At 39.3% G+C, this 23675-nt stretch overlaps 1 protein-coding gene across 1 annotated transcript in view; it reads left to right on the forward strand.

Moving 5' to 3' along the window:
* ror2 (receptor tyrosine kinase-like orphan receptor 2) overlaps positions 1-23675 on the forward strand; it is a 55670-nt gene that overhangs the window by 27511 nt on the left and 4484 nt on the right. The window contains exons 2-8 of the mRNA XM_059358600.1: positions 4270-4341; positions 11597-11893; positions 12148-12178; positions 19670-19791; positions 19880-20194; positions 21589-21843; positions 22630-22835. Coding sequence (XP_059214583.1) covers positions 4270-4341; positions 11597-11893; positions 12148-12178; positions 19670-19791; positions 19880-20194; positions 21589-21843; positions 22630-22835 — 1298 coding nt within the window. The remainder of the gene's footprint in view (positions 1-4269; positions 4342-11596; positions 11894-12147; positions 12179-19669; positions 19792-19879; positions 20195-21588; positions 21844-22629; positions 22836-23675) is intronic.

The raw sequence follows: 23675 nt of genomic DNA on the forward strand, positions 1-23675 counted from the left end.
CACACACACACACACACAAGCAGTTTAAACAGGAGAGGGAAGGAAAGTGTTGAGGTGTGCCAGAGGGCCCTCTGTCAAAACCCCAGTAGATGGAGCCGTGGTCTGGCCTCTCAGCTCTCAAAGGGCCCTTTCATGGCGGAGGCAGCAGGCTGTTGGAATGCAGAAGCTAGCAGTCTCGTTCAGCCTCAGATGGAAAAGCATCCCATTGACCCCAATCCCTCATTTTCCAAGGCAGTGGATACATGTAATCAATCACAGCCACTGTCTAATGGGACGCCTGTAAGCCGCCTTTAAGGAGCTCAGCTCACTTCTGGCTTGTAGTGGTTTTGTTTTTGTGTACTAATCAACACAAGTTTACTATATGACAGAATACTACTAAATGTGTAGCTGGATGGTAATAGCTACTTAACAAGACCAAAGTCTAGTGGCCCCTAGAGGCTCAAGTTTGTCATTACAACCCCAGTAGCACACTGGAGGAAACAAAAAATATACTAACAACTTTCTGTTTAAGGAGTCTTACTGAGTGTGATATTTAAATTTAATGTGGCACCAGTGGAAAATTAATAATAAAAATGATAAAATAAAATATTTTTTAACCCTTAAATGCAGGGTCCAGTTAATGTCTGGGTGTCAAAATAAAAAATATTAGGAGCATTGTTTTTCTAATGTTTTTCTACAAGAAGTGTAAGTGTCAAAATGTGGTCAAAGTGTTAAATTTTTTTATACATGCTATGCTGGATGCAAGTGATCGTGGGTTGTGTCATGATGGCGCTATTGTCTCACAGTTAGCGTAAAAATATACAGATAGTTTATTTATATGAGCTTCAGATACAGTAACATAATGGTGTAGCACCTGGGCTCAGGTTTATTAAACAGCAGCATTTTCATTCATATTGACAAAAATATGTATCTTAGGCTCATGATTATGATTAATTGAATTTAATTAACCCATAAGAACCCATGGTACCCATAACAAACACTTTAAATCTTCTAGAATCTCCCATATTCAGCTTTATGCTTCATCTTAACTCATTAAATCCCTAAGCAAGACTTCTCCAAAATGTGGCTGACTGGAAACAGAAATGTGAAAAAAACCCAAAAAGCTTATTTTTTGTTACAAGGCTAAGTGTAGTGTTCTATGTGGTCCACTTGGTCTGTTGTATATCCCCCATCATTTTCCTTTAAGCATAACTGGGTCTGGGTTCTTATGGGTTATTGATTAATTAATTCATGAGCCATTTATTCAGATGGTATAAAAGCAGAATGGGAGCATGAGCAGGACGCTGCTAGCTCAGACAACAGGACAACAGTGTTGCAAACACATCCAGAACAAGGAAAGATGGAGGTTGTGGGGAGAGATTTCTTAACCTTGGAGTTTAGTGACTCTAGGCCTTTATGGAAATGCATAAATAAATCAATCAAATCAATCCCACAGCCAGTTTGCCTGCATACTTCACTGAGAATGCTTTTGTTCTTTCAGTAACAGATCACTCTGTGTTGATTCCATGGAGTTTTGACTTGTTTAAAGTTTGCAGTAGATCTCTTACAGATGGGAGCAGCGGGCTGATCAAGAAAGCTCCAACAAAGACCAGAGTTTGTTTTTGATGTTTTCTGCTCATGCTCCTGATCATAGCTGCAATGACGTTTAGCAGACTTTGTAAGGATGTCTAAAAGTGAGGGTTGTTCACTGATAAATATTTAGTGAAGTAATCTATCCTTCTCATACTAAGGGAGATCTGTCTACATGTCTGCCTACATCTATGGCTGGATTAAACTCCAATCTACAGAAGGAAGTAGGGCTCCTGAAAGGAATGCTGTATGGTCTTGTTCACTGAAGTCCTCAGCACCACCAATTTCCTCCACCTCCCACATCTGTCGAGCACATGCTCCGTATCATAGGGAAGGAACGAGCCAGCGCTAAGTCAAATCAAGCTACAATAGCCAAGCCGTACCATGTGTCTTCTCACATGTGCCTGATCCTGATTCGCTCCAAGGGAGAGCCAGGCCCGATCTCACAGAGCAGCCAGAGGATCCATTAGACAAATCATGCTCATTAAATAATATTCAGTGTATATCAGAGCAAAAAGCTAGTTTGCTCAGGAGGCTTCACATAAACAAACAATATGTTTATTTGGTCATTTGGGTTAAACAACAGCCAATGAGATGTAGTTCAGGAAAGGATTGTTCAACATAAAGCACATCCAAAATATCATATACATCACCCCAAATATGCACTTAGTGTAGATGATAACTTGTGTTACAATAAATAGTCTAAATATTAGTGTGTTTAATGGTTTAGCCATTTATGTGATTAATAGTTTAACCATTAAACACCATTGAATTTGTAGAATCCGTGTCTGTCTGATGAAAAACAATAATTTATGTGTTGGAATATTCAAATAATCAACAAATGAACAATCCTGTGCAATGCAATGATTGTAGGCAACACACACACCAAACAGAACATCCACATCTACACAAAACTCCAGACTACATTTAGTTGATCAAAGTTAAACTTTGATCAAATAAAACTATACATCTTTCAAGTGGCTTGCTTGCTTTACTTGGTATAATATTTAGTTGTTATAGATGATTGAGGAGGTTTTGTTTTCATGTTTGGAAGAGATTGATTAATATGGTTTTGAGAAGACATACACTGTATGTGACGAATAAATCACATTGTCACAATACTTTAATGGAAAGAGGTAAAAAAAATGTATTTTGTCACTCTCTATAAGCCCCCTGGCCCAAAATGCCCAGTCTACTCTGATTGGTCAGTGTTTCCAAGTCTTTCACATCTGTGCTTTCTGTGTCTCTGCATCATCATTGCAGCTGAGAATAATAGCACTGCAGCAGCACTTTCTGACTGCATATAGTATAGTTGTGACAGAAGTCCTGAGGACTTGTTGAAAGACACAGTTTGTGAATACAGACTGTTCTCTGCGGAATGATCATTTTGACACTTTCATACAATCTAAAATCTACATCTACAATGTCATTTAGCAGACGCTTTTATCCAAAGTGACGTACATTTGAGAGATCATACAACACATGCAAAGATGAAATAGAGAAACAACACAAGAATAATCAAGGATAAGTGGCATGTACTATGTTTCTGTGCTGTTAGGACAGAAGTGCTGTTAATGTTAAAGTTTCTAGTGTTTTTGGGACGCAAGTGCTTTTCAGCAGTGAGTGCAGATTTTATTTTTTATTTTTTATGCGTTCTGTGTGTTGATAATGTGTGTAGGTATTCAGTAAAGAGCTGGGTCTTCAGCCTCTTTTTTAAAACTAGAAGAGTCTAGTTTGAGACGTAGAGCCTTTCATCGGCGGAGGAGCCAGATGTCTTTCACTCGAATAGCGTAATGGGCGTGTGGGTTTGTGGACCTGAACAAAGCTCAGATATGTAGGAGCTGTTCCCATTGCTGTCTTGTAAGCAAGAGACAAGGCTTTGAATTTGATGCAGGCTGCGACTGGGAGCCAGTGCAGAGAGATGAGTTGGATGGATCCAAGCTGAACATTGCATGGATCCAAGCTGAACATTGATAGGCTGATGTAGGGCTGGGAGGGCCGGGATGACTAGATGCTCAGTCTTAGAGAATGTTCTGTTATACAAGTGGAGATATCAGCAAGACAAGCAGAGATAAGGGCTGAGACTGTGAGGTCATTTGGTGGAAAGGACAGGAACAGCTGGGTATCGTCGGCGTAACAGTGATATGAGAAGCCATGATTGCAGATGATTGCCCCAAGTGAAGTGGTGTAGATTGAGAAGAGAAGGAGGCCCAGCACTGTCAGGAGTAAGCAGAGTGGAGGAGAGAGGGGGTGGTGGATGTAGGAGTGAATTCAGAGCCTTGTCCTTGTCAGATCTTGTCCTGATAATTAGTGGTCTGGGCTGATTTTAGGCTGGAGGTGAAAGACGTGAGGAGATTTTTATAGTTGTCGAGGTCAGGGGCGTCCCTGGATTTGCGCCATTTCCTCTCTGCTGCTCTGAGTCCTGTCCTATGTTCTCTGGTGACTTCAGTGAGCCACGGACTGGGAGAGGTGTCGCGAGCAGGTTTGGATGTTAGAGGACAGAGGTTGTTAAGAGAGGAGGCCGGGGAGGAGTAGAGAGGGTCAGGACTAACTCCACTACAGCCAAGCCCCTACAAAAAAAAGTATTTTTATGTTATAGAAACTTTGCAGGCTGTAGGGAACCCCGTCACCACTGAGTTAGACTTGTTTAAGCAAGGTTGAGTTTTAACTTCTGTATCCTCTCTATGCTTATTTCTGCAGCTGATCCAGGTCTGTCAGTGGATACAGATGGTCTTGCTGAAGCTCAGAGTGGAGCTGCACCCACAGCCGAAGGTAAGATACATATTTCACAAGTGTGCAGACAATCAGAAATTATTACTTATTTGTTTATTCCAGACAATATCTGTGTCTCCCGCTTCTGGACTGAGTAGTCGTTGCAAGGATGAACAGACACTGAGGGGTCTGATGATGGGGGTGGGAGTTGGGGGTTGGGATGAGGGGGTCGGTCAAGTACTAGGGGATGAATAGATGGTTGAAGGGGGATCATCAATCAGTGCCCATCACTGATTCACCTTGTGGGGTCGAGGAATCCAGGGAGTGGGCCTAAGGATGGGGGCACATCTTGATGAGCCTTCATTTTTTGGCAGGCTTAAGGCACTTCTGCTGCCCAGGTAAACCAGAGGTGACTCAAGAGCTACCCAGAGGCTAGGCCAGGGACAACGCATGGTTTCCGCTATTAATTTAGTAGCGGCAGCCCGTCGCTGCTATATTGTGCTCTATATTGTATTTTTTAAACTCTGTAGCAGTGACATAGCGGTAAGCTCTGCTTCCACTCTCTCCCCGCAGGAAAGAGCTAATGGAACACTGTCGGGATGTCAAACACTCAAAATGTCATAGCAACTGTAACAGCGCGAGCACTCTGTTAGCATTACTCCAGTTTCCGAGTGAGGTTAGACTTCAAAATAAAAGCAAACATATGTAGCTTTCAAAATATGAGCAGATGGATGTGTTAGCAGAATCCACCACAGAATTTACTGGAAGACTGTCAAAATATGATGCCTTCAATAAAACATAGCAGAACCTGTATTCTCCTTTACAATAATTAATTAAAATATGCAATGATTAAGATGGAATAGTGGCATTAGAATGTGTGAGAGGCACCAAATTTAGGCTTTTAGGACATTTTCTATACTTTGTTCAGGTCTCCCCATCATAGTCTCAGAAAATCCTGTGGGAAACACTGGTTAAAAAGCTTTTTTTTCAGTTGAGTGTTATTTTTTTATACCTGATATTTACACGCGCACACCATCCAAAGGACAAATAAACCTCAGCTGCTGAAAGAAATCCTACAGGAAACACTGCAGTGTCTTCATCGTAAATGAATGCTGAGGCTCTTCATTTGTGTTTTCCACATTCTTAATGCTATAACAGTTAATGGTATAATCTTCAGACACTCCATTAATTACACTTTGTTTAAGAGGTGTGCCCTTTTTCTATTGTGGTTAAATATGATATGACTGTAGTGATGTATAGACCATTTGCCCTATTGTTACCAATGTAAATCATATAAAGTGTCTGTGAGTTGCCAGACATGTTTATAGCGTCCACTGCTATATAGTTACTGCTGCTAATCTGAATAAATGACATTATTCCATTAACAGTACAAATTGTTAACATGATTTGCCATTGAGGTTGATAAATACACATACATGAAACTAGCAGTCATCATTTTCACATGTTTAAAAACACTGGCTTCCTGATTTTGAAGGAAAAAAGCACATTGTGGTAAAACATAAATGTGTAAATTGCTTATTTATTAATTAATTAAGCGTTAAGCTTTATTTAAATTGTAAACATTTTTTTTCTTAGGTGCAGTCAGCACATATAATAATTGGTTCTTGCCTATATTCTGTTTTTCCACTGTGGAGGACATCAAGTTCAGTGCCTCGATCAGTTATTTTGTTTGTGTTATTGTGCATTTTTGGTAAATCCGAAACTACCCCATTACAACACCAAAGCCAGAAGACTTCAGTGTTAATGAATTCATGGCAACAATCTGCTCTCAGCTGCATTAAAGAATTCATTAACGATATGAAACAAGTTTATAATGGTTATGCCTTCTGGTTTTTAAGCCTTTCCTCTCAGCTCAGCTCTGTTGTGCAGCATGGTGGGTGTTCAGTGCGGCCTCCTGGCCTGTGAGCATCAGTCAAGTTATAATTTAAGGGGAAGCTTCAATACTGCTGCAGCAGGGTCTGTTTAATACCAGGGTAGGAAATGGAATTGTACACCGTGAGGACTGTCTGCATGACAGTTCTCCAGGGACCAAAGTGAGCACCGAGCACTAATAGTTTTCATCAACATTCTTTAGAACAGAAAGGGCACTTCTAACCTAAATGCCTAACTTTCTATGTAATCAGTCTTTCCTTTTCATTTTAATATATCAGTTATTTAATGTATAAGGCTGTTCACAGGGATCACTGTTTGTAATTTAGTCAGCCAGCACACATACAATACAATTTTATTAGGATGTAGAATATATGCAACATATTTATACAGGCATCTAGGCTCTGACCTCGTCACTCTTAACCAGGGAGTATATCTTTATATAATTAAGATATTTCTTGCTTTCCGCAAGGAATGACATGCGCAGCAGAGTCGGGAGTGGAAAGTGGTAGCTCCATTTCCAAAGCAATATTTTTTGAGTCCTCACTCTAAGGAATATAAATAAATATTATTCTACACATATTCTACACATATTCTGACCAAAATATGCTAAAGTTCTGAAATGTAAGACTCTTGTTCACATTCCTCCCGGTTCCAATTTTAAAAATTCAGGTTTTTCTTGTGTGTAAATTAACCTTATTCCATATTATATTATTGTGCAGTATTTCCTGTAATGGTAAAAAAAAAAAAAAGTCAGATGTATTCCAGACAGTGTCATTACCTATGATACTGAATCCAGCTGCTCTCCCATGACAGAGCCTACCTTCCTGACGAGCTTAATGATTCTATCTCAGTTTTCTTCTGCTTGCTGTGTGCTCGTCCATGCCAGACTTCACAACTTATCACAGCAGAGGAATGCATTATAATTTTCTCCTTTATGAAGTTAGGTAAACTCTGACACCACTACTTTTGGTATCACTTAGTGCTCTGAGTAGTGATGTTTAGACAAACAGGCTGGTTGCCCAAGTGGACTAGGTTCGGAAGCCTGCCAGAGACCTGGCTTTGAGAGAAAGCAGCTTTACCTCTTTAGCTCTTGGGAACAGCACTATCAAGCACTTCTGCTTTGATATTTGAGACAGTCATGCCTCCATAAAAGTACCTTGCTAGTTACAAAGAAGCTTTTGACTATGATGATGTCTTAATCTCCCAGTGGATAATTGAAAATGGATCCATGAAACTGCATGCATGAAACTATATGAAAATGTCATATCACAATTATAGTGACCAAATTATCATGGTTATGAGTATTATCGTGGTGTTGTTGAAATGTGCTGAAAATCTTCAAATTAAATTTTTTTTTTTTTAACGAACACACTTCAAGTCTGAAAAATCTGAAACTGAAAAATCTGGAACACTGTCACTTCCTTCCACCGTGTTTTTATTGATGTAAACAGATCTACGTTGCACCTTTGAGTAAGAATTTATTTCTTTAAAAAAAAAAGAAGAAGTATTGGGTGAGAGAGGTCAAGCTGGTCAGCCTTAATTAATTAGAGATTTGATATGATGATGTCTGATGTAGATTACGGTTAACAAGGCTTGCATACTTATGCAGGCCATGGACGCACTAGCCCCCAAAACCAGACCTATAGAATCCAATTTCATTCAGATATTTTGCAGTGAGATGTGAAGAGACTTCTTTGAAAATGCAAGTTTTCCCCTCGCCAAAATGTACCCTAACTTTCACCTCCTTCTCGACAAGCTAGCATAAAATGGTTAGTAGCAAATGATACCTTCTACCTTCTAGTGCCATATAATATGAGAATGTTGACTAGCCATGCAGGCTGTCTTTAACCCTTTGATGCACAACATGGGTCAAAAATGATCCCCATTCATTTCCCATGTTATTTCATACTGGCTGTGTGTTTGAATATCTTTTTTTAAGTTATTATTACAACAGATCATTATATCCATTTTTCCTTTCATACTTTATAAAGAAAAATAGTTTCTTATTATTACATCAACTTCTCAAAACAAAAGCAAAAAAACAAAAGAACAAAACCTCAAACCCTATTGTATTTATTTATGTGACATTTACATATATTACTGTACATATATGCACTTTACTGCCTTTTTGCATTTCTGGTTAGATGCTAAACTGCATTTCGTTGTATAAGTACCTGTACTCTGTGCAATGACAATAAAGTTGAAACTTATCTAATCTAATCTTTACACACATGGGTAAAAAATGACCTCGTGCATTAGAGGCTTAGTGATACAAAAAGGGTTTTAATTCAAAAAACAAAACTTCAAAACAAAACATTAGGATGTATGATGATCAAAAAGAAGTTAATTGAGGAAAGCCTGCAATACTGAATGATGAAATTCATTTATTGCAAAGATAAAGAATATAAAAACTTAGTCGGGTTACTTTAGACCCATGTTGTGCATCAAAGGGTTAAGCAGCCTTTTGTTGGGTTGATCACTACTTATTGCAAGAAACAATCAAGCTGTTTTGGATCTGCATATCAGTTGTTTCATCTTTCCTGCAGAGTTGAGAGTTGCAGTACATTCTTAAATGTAGGCCGAAAGACGTTATAATTAAAGAGCTGCGTGGTGGCATTACTCATCTGTAGCCTGCTCTGTGGAGAGCTCATGTTGTTGCCAGGACGGGAAGCTGGGCACGCATCTCTCTTTTTCCATTGCGTAAACTCAAGAGCCTGGCTGCTGCTCTAAATCCAGATGGTATTAAGAGCCAGAGGACATCTGAGTGTGTGTCTCTGTGTGTTTGTGTTTATCAGTGTCTCTGCACCCTAACCCTTCCTTTTTATTTCCATATACAGTCATCTGCATAATACATCCTAGCAGACAAGAGAGTGACAAGAGCACTGTGGAAACCTACCATATGACTGTGGTCACTGTGCTTAACTGTGCCTAGATTGTTAGTGGTGGAGCCAATATTGTATAATTATATTAAATGTTCATCTGCAGTTTTCTGTAGTGATCACATTAATATTTCTTAAAGTGCCTTTGGAAGTATTTGGGAAGATTGTCTCTCCTCTCCTCTTCTCTTCTCTTCTCTTCTCTTCTCTTCTCTTCTCTTCTCTTCTCTTCTCTTCTCTTCTCTTCTCTTCTCTTCTCATCTCCTCTCCTCTCCTCTCCTCTCTTCTCTTCTCTTCTCTTCTCCTCTCCTCTCTTCTATAGCAATGACAAGCAAAATTGTGTGAGGTTGCTTTATTTGATTTTTTAAAAAGGTGCTTTATTTAGAACTCGAATCTCAACCATTAAAGACATACAGCCCTTTCATAATGCCGTTTCATGCCGGGACATTTACGGCTCTGTAACATCTCGCCTGTGCTATGAACGTGCCAGAAGCAGGATGCCAGGATCAAATGACACATGTCACAGAGGAGGAAAATTGGACGGACTGTTGGAAGCGGGACCACTATGAACGAGACATCCCGGCATGCCGGAATATCTGATGTTGCGTGTGGCGTCTATCACACACTTCCCACTTGGTCCGATAGTCATTGAGTCACTGTCGCTAACTGGGCACAATTATTGTATACAAAGATGCATGCTAACTGTACACTGGTGTCCACCGCTGATCGTAAACAAACAGCTGTTGCTGTTTTGAGGAGGAACCTCTGTTTTTTCACTCACTCATACAGTGGGTATGAGTTTATGCTCCACTCTGTAAGGTGAAGCTTGTTAATGCCCACATGGTGCATTCAGGTACAACTCATAAACTTTGAGAACCTCAAGCTGTTGATGAAGTGCCCATCTACCATCTGGCTCTTTTATATTGTTTAACAGTTTGTCCCCAATCTACTGGTGGAATAAATGACCGTTATGTGTGTTGTATGAGTACACTGGTTGACTGATCGGGCAACTGGCTGTTTTCACTGGCCTGATGTATGTTATATAAACTGTATGAAGTGAATATGCATTTTCTAAAAGTTTCATTAATTTTTTTTCTCTCTGTGAAAAATGCATGTGAACTGTTTTGACATAGCCCCTTAAAAAATACAAATTCCAGAAGTGTTAAGAAATGGAGTCAATAGGCATAAGCAGAGTAAAAGTAGAAAGAAGTAAAAAAAAAAAAAAAAAAGGCACCCAACTCTAAATGACATAAAATAGTCGACTCACCAGCCGGACAAATATGTTCAGTAATGTCATTGTTATCAGCTTGTCTTCATAAAAATACCTGGACCCTAATCATTTGTTCCAGTGAGCAACTGATATTGTTATTTTAAAGAACTTAAAGGATAAGGGTGTCATTATTCTATTTTACTGTCAACGAACCCTGTCTGTGGCCCTCACTGTCTCCTACTGGAGAGTAAGGCCCCGTTCACATGAGGACGGTCTGAACAGAAGACGCAAAAGTGGCGTCGCGTCTTCACTTTTTATTCCTCGTTTAGACGAGCATTTTCGGGAGGAAATCTGCGTGCATACGGTGACGCAAAAGTGTGTGAAATTCGATTGTATGCAGCCAGGCGGCATCACTTAAAGCGATAAGAGCATCTTTGGGCATGCAGAAGTTTTCACGCCACACATTTTCATCAGCTTCTCCTTCCACAAAGTTATCCACCATCCACTAGATCGCCCAGGTCTCGTTCACAGCCGTCTGGCTCGCCTCCGATGAATTGCTGCATCCAAAATGTGATAGAGGTAATTACAGATCCTTCTCTGTTCACTAATACTATCTGTACATATCCTGTACATTTGGTGGAGAGACTCCTGTAAGTTTATCAGAGCTGCCAGAGCAGCTTGAAGGTCCGACGCATGGAAATAATCCCACATTTGTTTATTTTCCTGTACTGGAGCATGTATGTGACGTAAACACATACGTGACGTGAGCAGATCTGAGCAGAGTTTTGCGTCTTGGCAGTGTAGACGGACACGCTACGGCGGAGCGTATTTAACTTTTCCACTTTGGAAGGTGGTTGCAGATTTTTGCGTCTTTAAGCCTCCAAAACGCCGTCACCGTCTAAACGAAAGGCACTTCCGATAAAATATTTTGTCGTTTTCACCCGCGAGCGTCCTCGTGTGAACGGGGCCTAATATTGGTATCTTACAACTTGCAGAACTGGCAGAAATATGCCATTCTAAGCAGATAAACTGCATCAAAAATGAACCATTTATACTGCTCTTTGAGAGAGGCAACAACAATTCTGCTGCGAAATAACTTAGGGTTAGGCTGAGGTTGTGAAGGCATATGCAGCAGCAAACAGTGTAGCAGTGTAGCACTTCAGCAAATGGATAGTTAGAACTGCGGGGTTGTAATGTCTGTGATGTACACCTGCATCAATATGATTCGATGGTGCAAATGGACCAGTGATTGTGAAGCATGAGAGACTAATGTGAAATAATACCGTGCTCTATAAAAGTCAGTTTCTAATGCCTCCTTTAACACATCATGTTTCAGCTCCTCAAGGTTACTTCCTGGAATTCCAGGAACCGGTCAACAACATCACTCACTTCCAGGGCCAGACAGCCACGCTGCACTGCAAAGTGACAGGAAACCCACGACCGTCCATCCGCTGGCTGAAAAATGATGCCCCTCTGGCCCAGGAGCAGGGACGCATATTCATCCGCAAGACAGAGGCAGGATCCAAGCTCCGCATCCAGGACCTGGACACGACAGACACTGGCTATTATCAATGTGTGGCCTCCAACTCACTCAAGGAAATCAATGCCACAGGCGTCCTGTATGTCAAACTAGGTAAGGTTCACATTTATAAAACCATGCATCGACTAAGTAATTTATCAAAGTTCAGTGAAAAACTCCTACTTATGATTGCTCCTCCTTCTTGTTTTTACGACTGTCAATAATGGCCCTTAAATGTTTAAGATCAAACATGTTATTAGGAGGCCATGGTGGTCTTTTGCATGTACAGTAATAAAGATAAATAGGTCTCTCTTTGAATGAATTATGTGCCTGTTTCTAATACTTTATTCATGTTTTTATACTCACAGGACAGATGCCCACACATGGCCCAGATGAATCGTAAGTAAACACCCTCTACACATATATATACTTCTATGCAACAGAATGAAAACCTTCCAAATTGAGGCTATTTTCATCGCAGACAGATTTTTTTTAAGATATTTTGAGTATCAACAACTCACACTCTGTAACCCTAGCCTGTGCCTATCAAAAATTGAACGAGAGTGTCTCAGACCACACCCTCTTAAAAGTCCACTCACTCTGCCTGTCTCCATTACAAGTTAGCCCCCAGGGATTTAGAGACTCTGGAGGTGACGTATGGTTTTCTCCGTGACTAACTGTTCACAATGTCAGCAGCTGAAAGCAGCATGGCTAATTATGCACAGGGTCTCCGCTGATCATTAACATAGTGATTGTGAATTAACCAGCATCGCTAACTGTGCACAGAGTGTCCAGTGCTTGGTGTACAGTGAACACCTCTTGTAGCAGAAGCACATACACACTGTACTGCTACAGAGCTAACTGTAGCTAACTGCCGCTAGCGGCGGCTCTTCTTAACAAGCCGACTCCTTCTTACTCTTCTTAAGGAGCCGCTAACGAGCCTCCTTAGCGGCTCCTTAAGAAGAGTAAGAAGGAGACACTGGATTTGTCTTCAGTCGCTTTCTTGAAAAATAGTTGCTAAGGGGGTCTGAAAAGTTGCTAAATTCAGCAACAAAGTCGTTAAGTTGGGAACACTGCTTTGTCGGCTTTTACAAATGGAGTGTGTTGTTTTCGTGTAGAGTACTACGTCACATCCTGCTTATCATCCAATCAGTAACCAGGCTGTTTTCAGAGGAGAAAAAAGACCCAACTAAAGCCGGCTCCAGACGGCTCGTATTCAAATTAGGGGCGTTTCTGCAAGTGAGACCCGCCTCATTCCGGGTAGTGCCCGGCAGTGGAAACAGCCCTTTTGTCATGAGAACATGAGGGCATACTCAGCTCAACGGCAGTTCCAATGCATTTCAGTGTAATTAGGTTTCCATAGCAGGAAATCTTGAATAGAAACCTTTCAAATCACTACTGCAGCATAAAGCCTGGGTTGTACTCCCCATCGGACACATACACAGACAGCAGACCCCACCAACCTGTAATGGTTCTGTTTATACGATCTGCTTCGAGGACACGTTCCACACATACACAGTTTATCTCTTTGCGCCTACTTGTAGTGCAGTGCCCCATTGTCAAAACAATTTGGCAGTATGCAGGTCTGCACGGAGCCAAAGCAAACTAGTGAAACACACCCCTTTCAACTAATTGCCCAATTGCACAGCCTTAAGAGCATGCATATCACGAATGCTGGGTCTTGTTGGTTTTCTGAGAATCGACTGCACCTACTGGTACCTTGTTTGCCATGTGGCAATAAAAAAATATACTAAAAACCTGGATTAATCTGGTTAGTCACATTGGACTGCTATTATATTGAACACTACTGTATGTCCTCTGGTGATGAAAACGTACAAGAGCACTCTTCAAAGTTGACTTTACAGATTTAAATGAAGTTAATACCATATTTCACGATTTTGAATTCTGAACTTAGTTCACAGTCCATGAATTGTGTTGTCGCTGATGTGTCTGACATTGACACTTTCAATGGGTACTGCCTTTGTCTACGCTGCAAAAAAGGTGTGTCTAAAAACAAGATAAAAACACTAAATCTTAGGGAAATGATCTTGCTGCATGGACAGATAATTTCGCTTGACAAGATTTCTTAAATTAAGATTATTAAATCTAGAAATAAGCATGTTGTACGCCTAAAATAACAAATTAACTTTTAAAACAAGATCAATTATCACACAATTAACACTTCTAAAGCTAAAGTTTTTTTTTATCTTGGTAAGAAACAAAAAATTTGCAGTGCACTCTGCTAGGGCCAGTTCATCGCTGCTTGTAGCTTTATCTTGTTTTAAGAGTTCAATTCTTATTTCAAGCATACAACATGGTTATTTCTAGATTTAATAATCTTAATTTAAGAAATCTTGTCAAGTGAAATTATCTGTCCATGCAGCAAGATCATTTCCCTCAGATTTAGTGTTTTATCTTGTTTTTAGAGACACCTTCTTTGCAGTATCCTACACTCTAACTGTAGGTAGCACTTGCAAAAGTAATAGGGGTAGTAGAAATAACAGAAGTAGATGTAGTTCAAGGAAAATGCCAGCTCAATCAGGAGAGACATTCAATTTTTTGGATGAATTCATTTTTTATTGACATGTGCATAAAGGGATGTAGTGATTAGACCCCATTATGACCCTGTGTATTTTAAGGGTAGAATAGAAACAAACATACAAAAAATGTACATGTATGTAATATAATGTATATATGTTACTTGTTTTAATACACCACATAATGTGATGTTGGTTGGATTTAGAGCAGTCACACATGCGTGATATTAACATTCACAGATAATCACCTCCCAGTGATTTCCATTCAGTGTGAGACAGTGGCAAATCTTTGCATGATATGGAGTTCAACTCTAGAGAATATTGCGCTAATATGTGACCGTGCCCTTACTGATTGATAATTGACTAGATTTTTTTCTATTATTTCTCAGAATAGAATGTATGATAGCTCCAGGTGTGATTGGTTGCTTAGTTCCAGGTTACAATTACCATCTAACTGGCCTGTTTAAATTTAAGAGCAGACATACATCTGTTAGCTTCGCATATATAACGTAGCTGCACAGATAAAAGTTTCATGAAACAGGTTTTATTGTGTTATTTAAAATATTAGAGAGAATAACTCTTCCCTTCTAGAACATGTGCGAAAACCCTAAGGGAAAAGTTTTCCAGAAAACCCAGTAAAGCTGCTTCTGCTGTTGATTGTTGAGGTTTTAGAATCATCCTGTAAGAAATATTGAAGTTTTAGCTTTAGAATTCAGATTAGATTTAAAGGTGAAACAGCCCTATCCCTCTTCAGACTATAGGTTTGTAGCGTGAGGATAATTTGCAAGGTTGGAATTTAGGAAGTTACTGTAGTTAATTATTATTATTATTATCCCCACACTTTTAGTGGTGTTAGAAGTGCCTGCCCAAAGATATAATGGGCATGCTATGACATGTCAGCAAACGCTTATACCTCCACTGACTGTTGGATGATGGTGATGGTGAGGATCTTGTGCTATGCTGCACTGGTTGATGCAACCAAACTATGAGGGTATAGCAGCACATGCAGCTTTTCGCTCTCTTGTGGGTTTGACTCACCACTATGGGGCTCAGAATGGATTTCTGACCAGCAGTCAGACACTAGCCGGTGGTTTGGACAGGCCTGCTCTGAACTGGAAAGAATGCTGAATCATGTCCCCAGTTAGACCAACTGTTTCTCAATGCCTCTTCCATGGAGCATATCATCAGCCAACAATATGAATCATTTAAAGCTGGAGTCTGCAATTCTAAGCCAATACACTTTTTGTCAAATTCAGCAAATATCTCCAACAAAATTCCATTCCAGAAAATACAGTACTACAGTAGTTGTCGCAGTGGAAGAAGTTCGTAAAATGTGTTAAATCCTGATTCTGTGTATTTAAATCACTGCAGTGTGTTGGTATGATAAACCTTCAGCCCACCAGTGCAACCCATGTGTTGTTCTAAGGGTTGCTTTAGTCTGAACAGACAGCTAAGGAACTCAGGAACTCACTTCCACCTCCTTTTCACATGTGTATGGACAGGAAAATAAGGGATCAAAGCCTGATGCCTAAAATAAATACAGCACCGTACCTTCATTTATTCGTAAGTTGTGGTATGCAATAAGATGTAACAGTACGCTCCAGGGTCAAAATCAAAGCCCCAGTAGGATTACTCCGTATCAGTATTGTCCAAATTGTTGCTAGTGAGAATAGAATTATTTGGACAACAAGAGCCATTATCAGTTAACAGCTCAATTAAATTACTTGTGCAACATAAATCTGATTGTAGGTAATGAAAAGGAAAAAGCATCCTGTTTTCACAGAATAGGACAGAGCAGCAAGAGAGAGTGAGTGTCTATTCTCAGGAAGCACTGTGTGTATAGCCCCAACTTTGGGCTCAGTCTGTTTGTTTTGCGGATTAAGACTCAAGTCAAGCACAAACATAACACAAGAACGACCTCTGCAACGGGCCAAGTTCAAAAACAAGTTCAGATCACTTTAGCCAACACAATTTCCTGTACAGCACTTACACTGAACCAGCAGCTCCACATGCTGGCATGCAGCCACAGTATCTTCACATTACTTCTCTGTTATATCTTATTGAAGAAACGGGTCCTTTCTCCAGTGTTTCCTATTGTTATTGATTTGTTAGGAAATGAGCGATGTCGTTCTGTGGATACAAGATATCCAGCAGGAGCCACCACCAACATTTGCTCAGCTGTCTGATACTTAAGAAAATACAATTTATGACCACAACAATGATGCATGTACAAATAGGATATGATGTCATTGACAGGGGAAGTAAAAAACAAAACAAAAAAACAGACCCTTACCGGATTAATACAATTTTTTTCTGTTAGTCATTTTAATGTGGAAAAGTTGGTTATTATTCTGATGTATTACTTCCCAGTAAACAGCATGTCCAATGCCGGTGGAATCGATTTGGGTCACAGACTTTAAGATAATATCAAGCAAAAATTAAGTTATTTTACACATTGCTCTTACAATTTTATATAGGTGTTTTAGACCATGTTGTGACACAACAGGCAATCTATAGTTTTTGGACTGGGACAACTGAGGAGCTTTTGATGGCAAAGAGCCTTGTAGAACCTGATAATGTAATAAATTCCCGATAATGTAATAACCCCGATAATGTAATAAAAATCTGCACTTGAGTCCATTGAAAATGTAATAAAACCTGATACTGTAATAACTTCCCGATAATGTAATAAAGTGCATTTCCCAATAATGTAATACACTTTTTACCAATAACGTAATAAAGTATAACATTAATGGAAGGTTTTTGATCAAATCAAAGATGGCGGAAAATCCAATATGGCCGAAAAACCCCATTGAGCTCGGATTGGCCCAAGGGTTCGGATGAACGGGTCAAAAGTTAATAAACATTCAACTTTGACATGTTGGTGGCGCTAGAGCTCTTGAGCTAGTGTTGCCTACACAGTATCACCACTTGAACTCAAGTAATGGGTGGTCGGGTCAGCCGGTAACGTAAGCCATGGAAAATAAGAACCTTGTAAGTTCTCGTTCTGACTATTGCACAGGCTTACAGCACAATGCAGACGCTTAAATGATGTATGGTGGAGCCTTAGTTTCTAGGAACAGTCCTTTGATGAGTAAATGCAGAACTCAACAGTTAGCCCAACACTTCCTGTGGACCTGCTTCTCCTCATAGAAGGAATTTTAATGACATTTCCATTACATCATTTTTTAAACATCCTCATAAAGAGATATGGGGAGCTAACAAAATCAGAATAGATGAATAACAATAGAATTGTAGAGTTAATAGATTTTGTCTGTGTGTGTCTGGGTGCATGCATGTGTGCGTGTGAAAAGGGACATGAGATGGGTTGCAGACGTACACTGTAAAAAATGTCTGTAGATTTTACTGTGAAAAACTACTAAACCATGACAGAACGACATAAAATGATAAATGAGTTAATTCACTTTCAGTAACAATGAAATACTGTAAATGTATATATCAGCCAAAACAGTATTTTTAAAGTTTTGTTTTTACTCCACTGTAAAATACACTAATATATATTTAATGTAATATATATACAAGCCATCACTGTAATTCTTGCATTTATCTTTTGAAAAAAATACTTTTCTAACTGTTAAATTTACTGAACACCATATCTCTAACAAAAATATACTGTAATATTTAATGGTAAAATCTTTAATTTATGTGGCATTTATAAAGTATTTTCTTGTCAATTATATAGCAGAACAGCATTTCTTTTGATGGAAAAATCTTTTATTTATACAGTAAAAAATGGAATACAATGGCAATCTTAGACGTGAAATAAACAGTGCCAATATCGTATTTACTGTAATATTAAAAAAAGTTCTACCATATTTATTACGGTAGAATGTTCTTGCAACCACAGCTGCCATTTTTTTACTGTAAAAACATCAGTTGTTTTTTTACAGTGTGTTTCATGTCTTTTGCTTCTGCTCGGATAGTTCTGTGGAACAAACCATCTGATGCATCAGATTAAGCATTTACCAAACATTAGAGCTATCGTAATTAATTAGTTGGGTTTTTAGTCTTATAGTACTGAAGAGCACTCAAATTAATTATGAAAATTAATGAGCTCTGGCATTTAAATACAAATATCAGTGTTATTATCTTAACCCATGCTTACTCTTTAGCATGTGTAGTTTTTATTTTGCACACGTTAATCATTTTCTTTTTTGAACGCTTCGCATCTGTGTTCATTTTCCTGACAGAATATTTGTCTCTATCCTCGTACATTAGCTCGTTATTCGAGTCTGATTGATACTGAGTGATTTATAAAAAAGGGTTTTCAGAATCCAAAAATGATATATTGATATGATATATTCATTTTCTATCATAAACACTTTAGATAAGGATCCCTTACATGTTGTCATTAAAGAACTGAGAGCAACATATGGACTGAACAGGACATTACAGTTACAGACAACAGAGCAAACAGAGATATCTCTTTAATGGTGATTCTGTTTTTAAATTACTTCAAACATACTGTTCTCAACTGCAGTTTCTTGTTCATTATCACAGATCCCAGTCAATCAGTAGTAAACTCAAATTAGCTGATCATATATAATATAATATAAATTTTGGCTGCCACAATTAAATTAACCTGATCGTCGGCAATACTTCCATTTTAAAATGAGGCTCTCCTGCATATCTAATCAGGGACTTTCTACACCAGTAGTCCACCAACCACCAGGGGGCGAACGCATAGTTAAGGTTTCATGTAGCTGCCTAAATAAATAACGAGCCAGCGCTAAGCAGGATGTGACGTAGTACTCGACGCCACAACAACACGCGTCATTTGTAAAAGCTGGCGAAGCAGTGTTGCCATCTTAGCAACTTTGTTGCTATATTTAGCGACTTTTCAGACACCCTTTGTGACAGTTTTTAAAAAACAAAACAAATCCAGTGACTTTTTCTGCTGTTATTGGAGACTTTTGGAGACTCGTTCTTACTCTTCTTAATGAGTCGAATCGGCACAGTCCTCCTGCAGCAGTCTCTCCCAGCTGCAGAGCCAGAGGGGATGTTAACCCCTTAGCGTCCAGTCTGCAAATTGCTAATAGGCAAACAGTTAGCTCTGTAGCGGTACTGTGTATGTGCTGCTGATGCAGGAGGTGTTCACTTAGTGATCTCTGTTTGTTTCCAACAAGCACCAGACACTCTGTACATACACTAAAAACTGTTCCTATTGTTTGTTTAAAAGTAGTGCAATAAAAATACAGATGTTTTCCCTAACATGATGAATAATCGTGATTACAATATTGATCAAAATAATTGTGATTATCATTTTGGCCATAAACGTGCAGCCCTATGTTGTAGTACTAGTTGTAAATTGCTGTATTTTTTATTTTTTTAGGTCGCATGAAAAAGGTTTCTGCCAGCCCTACCGAGGCATTGCCTGCGCTCGCGTCATTGGCAACCAGAGTATTTATGTTGAGTCTCTGCAGATGCAGGGGGAGAGTGAAAACCGCATCACAGGTAAGAAATCAATTAACTCTTAGTTAGATATTGCATCAATAAATAACTCGTGTAAGTAAATTTGTGTGTCTGTTTTTTCCCCTCGAAGCTGCCTTCACTATGATTGGCACCTCCACCCACCTATCAGATACGTGCTCTAAGTTCGCCATCCCATCCTTCTGCTACTACGTCTTCCCTCTGTGTGACGAGGGCAGTCGAGCCCCTCGGCGGCGTCAGCTCTGTCGAGATGAGTGCGAGGCCCTGGAGAACGACCTGTGCCACACAGAGTACACCATTGCCCGTTCCAATCCCATGATCCTAATGCAGCTAGAACTCCCCACCTGCCACCTGCTGCCCCGGCCGGGCACTCCTGACGCTGCTTCATGCATGAGGATTGGAGTGCCACCAGAAAAACTGGGTCCATGTAGGTGGATTCTAGCATGCATACATTACCAATACTCATGTACAACAAAGGTTTTCACATATAAAACCATTGTGATCACATCAAATAGCACAATTATGTTTGTTTTGGTTAAAGGGATAGTTCAGATGAAGTATGATTGTTAAGGTACTTACCCACAGTCAATTTATTACCTGCAGCAGATGTATGGGCTGAAATATCTGCTACCAGAAACTGAATTTGAATCACATAATTTGAATTTGTATCGTATAATTGGAATCATTGCATTGAACAACTGAATCTGAATTGTAATTTGAAATTGAATTTATTAGTTTGGAACTGAACATTCAGTTCTCACAATTCAATTTAGTTCACAAAATTAAATTTCAATTTTCTGCGACAAACATCCGGGTAGTTGAGGCAGAGCAATGGAGCACAGAAAAAGGATGTGCTGATTGGCCGAAGAGGCGCTCTGTGTATCTGTGCTCGATTGCTCTGCCTCAACTACCCGAATGTTCATCACAGAAAATTTAAATTGAATTTTGCGAACTGAATTTGAATTGTGAGAACTGAAAGGGTCAAAGTTATGAGACCAAACCGCTAAACGTCCTCTTTTCTATCTATATAACGTTATATATAACTTTATTGACACGTTGCCGTGGATACGCTCTGCTTCTCTCCTGGTGACGGCTCGCCTTGTTAGTGACCTGTCAATCAAAGCTAGAAACGCCCCAAATCATACGATTCTTTATCTTCTATTTTCTTCTAAATGGGGCCATTATTAGAACTATTGACATCAAATTGTCTTGAAGAAGATTTTTTACTAGCGATTGAGACCATAATGTTGTCCCTGAAAATTTTTTCTGAGGTAATAAATCAAGTGAGAAGTTTTCAAATTTAGCACTGAAATGAATGGGCAGATTTCTTTTGCAGCCAAACTTAGCACCCCCTACTGGAATTTTCAGTGAATTGCAGGCTTTATGCACTTCCTGGTGGCTTCCATGCTCAGGCACGGAGATTGCCGCCTGTTCCAAACTAATAAATTAAATTTCAAATTACAATTCAGATTCAGTTTTTCAATGCAATGATTCAAATTGAACAATACAAAATTCAAATGATGTGATTCAAATTATTTTTAATGCAATTTTTCAAGTTCAGCAATTCAAATTTAAATATAAAAAATTCAAATTCTGTTTCTGGTGGCACATATTTCAGCCCATATATTCCAGCCAAAGTCAAAAAGTATAATTTAGGTTTGCTTTACTAAGCCCACAATGGGAAATCTAAACAAGACTGGCAACCAATCTAGTTAATATTTGTGAGCATGTTCTGACTATGTCATCATTTTGTAAGACCACAAATGTCACCTCCTTATTGTGTGTAGGAGCATTTACATTGAGTCACTGTCTACCCTACAGATGACCCCTCAGACCACAGCTGCTACAATGGAAGTGGGGCTGACTACAAGGGCACAGTCAGCATCACTAAATCTGGTCATCACTGCCAGCCATGGAGCTCTCAGTACCCTCATAGTCACCACCTGTCCCAGGACTACCCCGAGCTCTGGGGAGGGCACAACTTCTGTCGTAACCCAGGGGGCCAGATGCAGGCACCCTGGTGTTTCACCCTGGACCCTAAGTTCAGGGTGGACCTGTGTGACATCCAGCCCTGCAGTAAGTACCATACCACAAGAATTGTGCTCTTACTTACTAACTAATAACTAATAACACACACACACACACACACACACACACACACACACACACTTTTTTGTTTCCACAGAAGAGAGCAATAATAGATTGTCGCTATATCTATTTACTCAAGTAGTGTATTTAACTACAATTTTGAGGTACTTGTACTGAGTAATAGTACATAATTTATTTGTGAATTAATTGTGATGAATGATTAAACTTATTAAGTAAGACTGTAAGACTATGGACCCCTTTGTGAAATCCATCGTCTACCTGGTAGTATATATAGTACAAAAAACTGCAATATTAGGGACTTTCAAGTTAATAAAGAACATAATTGATCAGTACTTATAATTCAGTAATATAATATACATTATTCTAAAATGGCCCTTCTGCATAATTAGTACTTAATGTTTAGACTAAACTGTATTTTGTTGCTAATACTTATGTTTTACTTAAACATTTCTTTCACTGCATGTGTTTTACTTTTTAAAAAAAAGAGTATTTCTACACTGTTGTATCACTACTTTTACTTAGATAAGAGATCTGAATACTTCTTTTACCCCTTATCACCTAAGTGATTATTTAAATGTCAGTTAAAGGCACATCAGGTGTCTGTAAGTCATTATAGACTATTCAATTAAGATGCTTGTTTATATGTTCATACCACAGATTATGTATTTGAAGACATAGAAAATAAATACTGTTGATGCATTAAAAATTGGATAACTCAATTTGCTGCTATCTCTATCCTGTTGTTATCTTCAGAGCCTCCAGAGAACCCCCGGAACGAGATTCTGTTCATTCTAATCCCTGCGATTGCCATCCCATTGGTCATCGCTTGCCTCTTCTTTCTAGTTTGCATGTGTCGCAATAAGCAAAAGGCAGAAACTGACACACCACTTCGATGCCAGCACAGCAACTCACCGAGCCAGGACGTTGAAATGTCTCACCTCGCTCAGCAAAAGAACCAGGTAACACACATGCACACACAGTATAGAGGCTTGTTGATATAGGTCTACTTTATTAACATGTCTTCTAATATTTGACCAACATCAGCACTGCATTAGAAAACACATTCCCCTCATTCATTTTAACAAAATAAAAATAAATGATTAAGCAAAAATTAATTTAGGAATGTGCAACATGATAAGTGGAAATAATAAAGGCTATGTAGCCCCTCTCCAAGAAGATATTATGATAATTCATGTCAGTTTAGGGCAGCATGTCATTTCAGTGTATCCTGTGCTGTTGGAGGTGCATAGAGTATTACCAAATTAATGTTTACATTACTACAAAGCACACAGTGAAACCTTGCATTGTACACTTGCATTGTGTATTACTTTGTAACACAAATTCCGATTCTGCCCCCCCTCATGCCTCAATGGTTGAAAAAGTGCCCTCAAGAGTGGTGAAAACCAGAGGAAGTGCCTTATTGGCTGCTCTTTAGGGTGCCCCTTCATACAATAAATTCTGATGATGTGCCCTCTAGAGCAGTGATTCCCAACAGGGGGGGCCCCGACCCCCCAAGGGGGGCGCCAAAGATCCATGGGGGGTCGCGATGCCCTCTTGATTTTAAGGGATGTAATAAATCTAATGTGTTAAATATAGATGAGTCAGCATTTAATTCATTAGTGGGACAAAAAAAAAAACTCAATAAGGGCTACATTAAATTCATTTATTAAAGTAGAAAAATCACTATAGAAAAGTTTAAAAATAAAGGCTATATCGCAAGACTAAGGACATGTGTAACATCCCTCCAGCAGTATACACAGGTATCTGCACCTAGCGGTAACCTTGCCTAGCGGTAACCT

This window comes from Centropristis striata, chromosome 19 (genome assembly GCF_030273125.1).
Source record: "Centropristis striata isolate RG_2023a ecotype Rhode Island chromosome 19, C.striata_1.0, whole genome shotgun sequence".
In the NCBI taxonomy this organism is placed as follows: Eukaryota; Metazoa; Chordata; class Actinopteri; order Perciformes; family Serranidae; genus Centropristis; species Centropristis striata.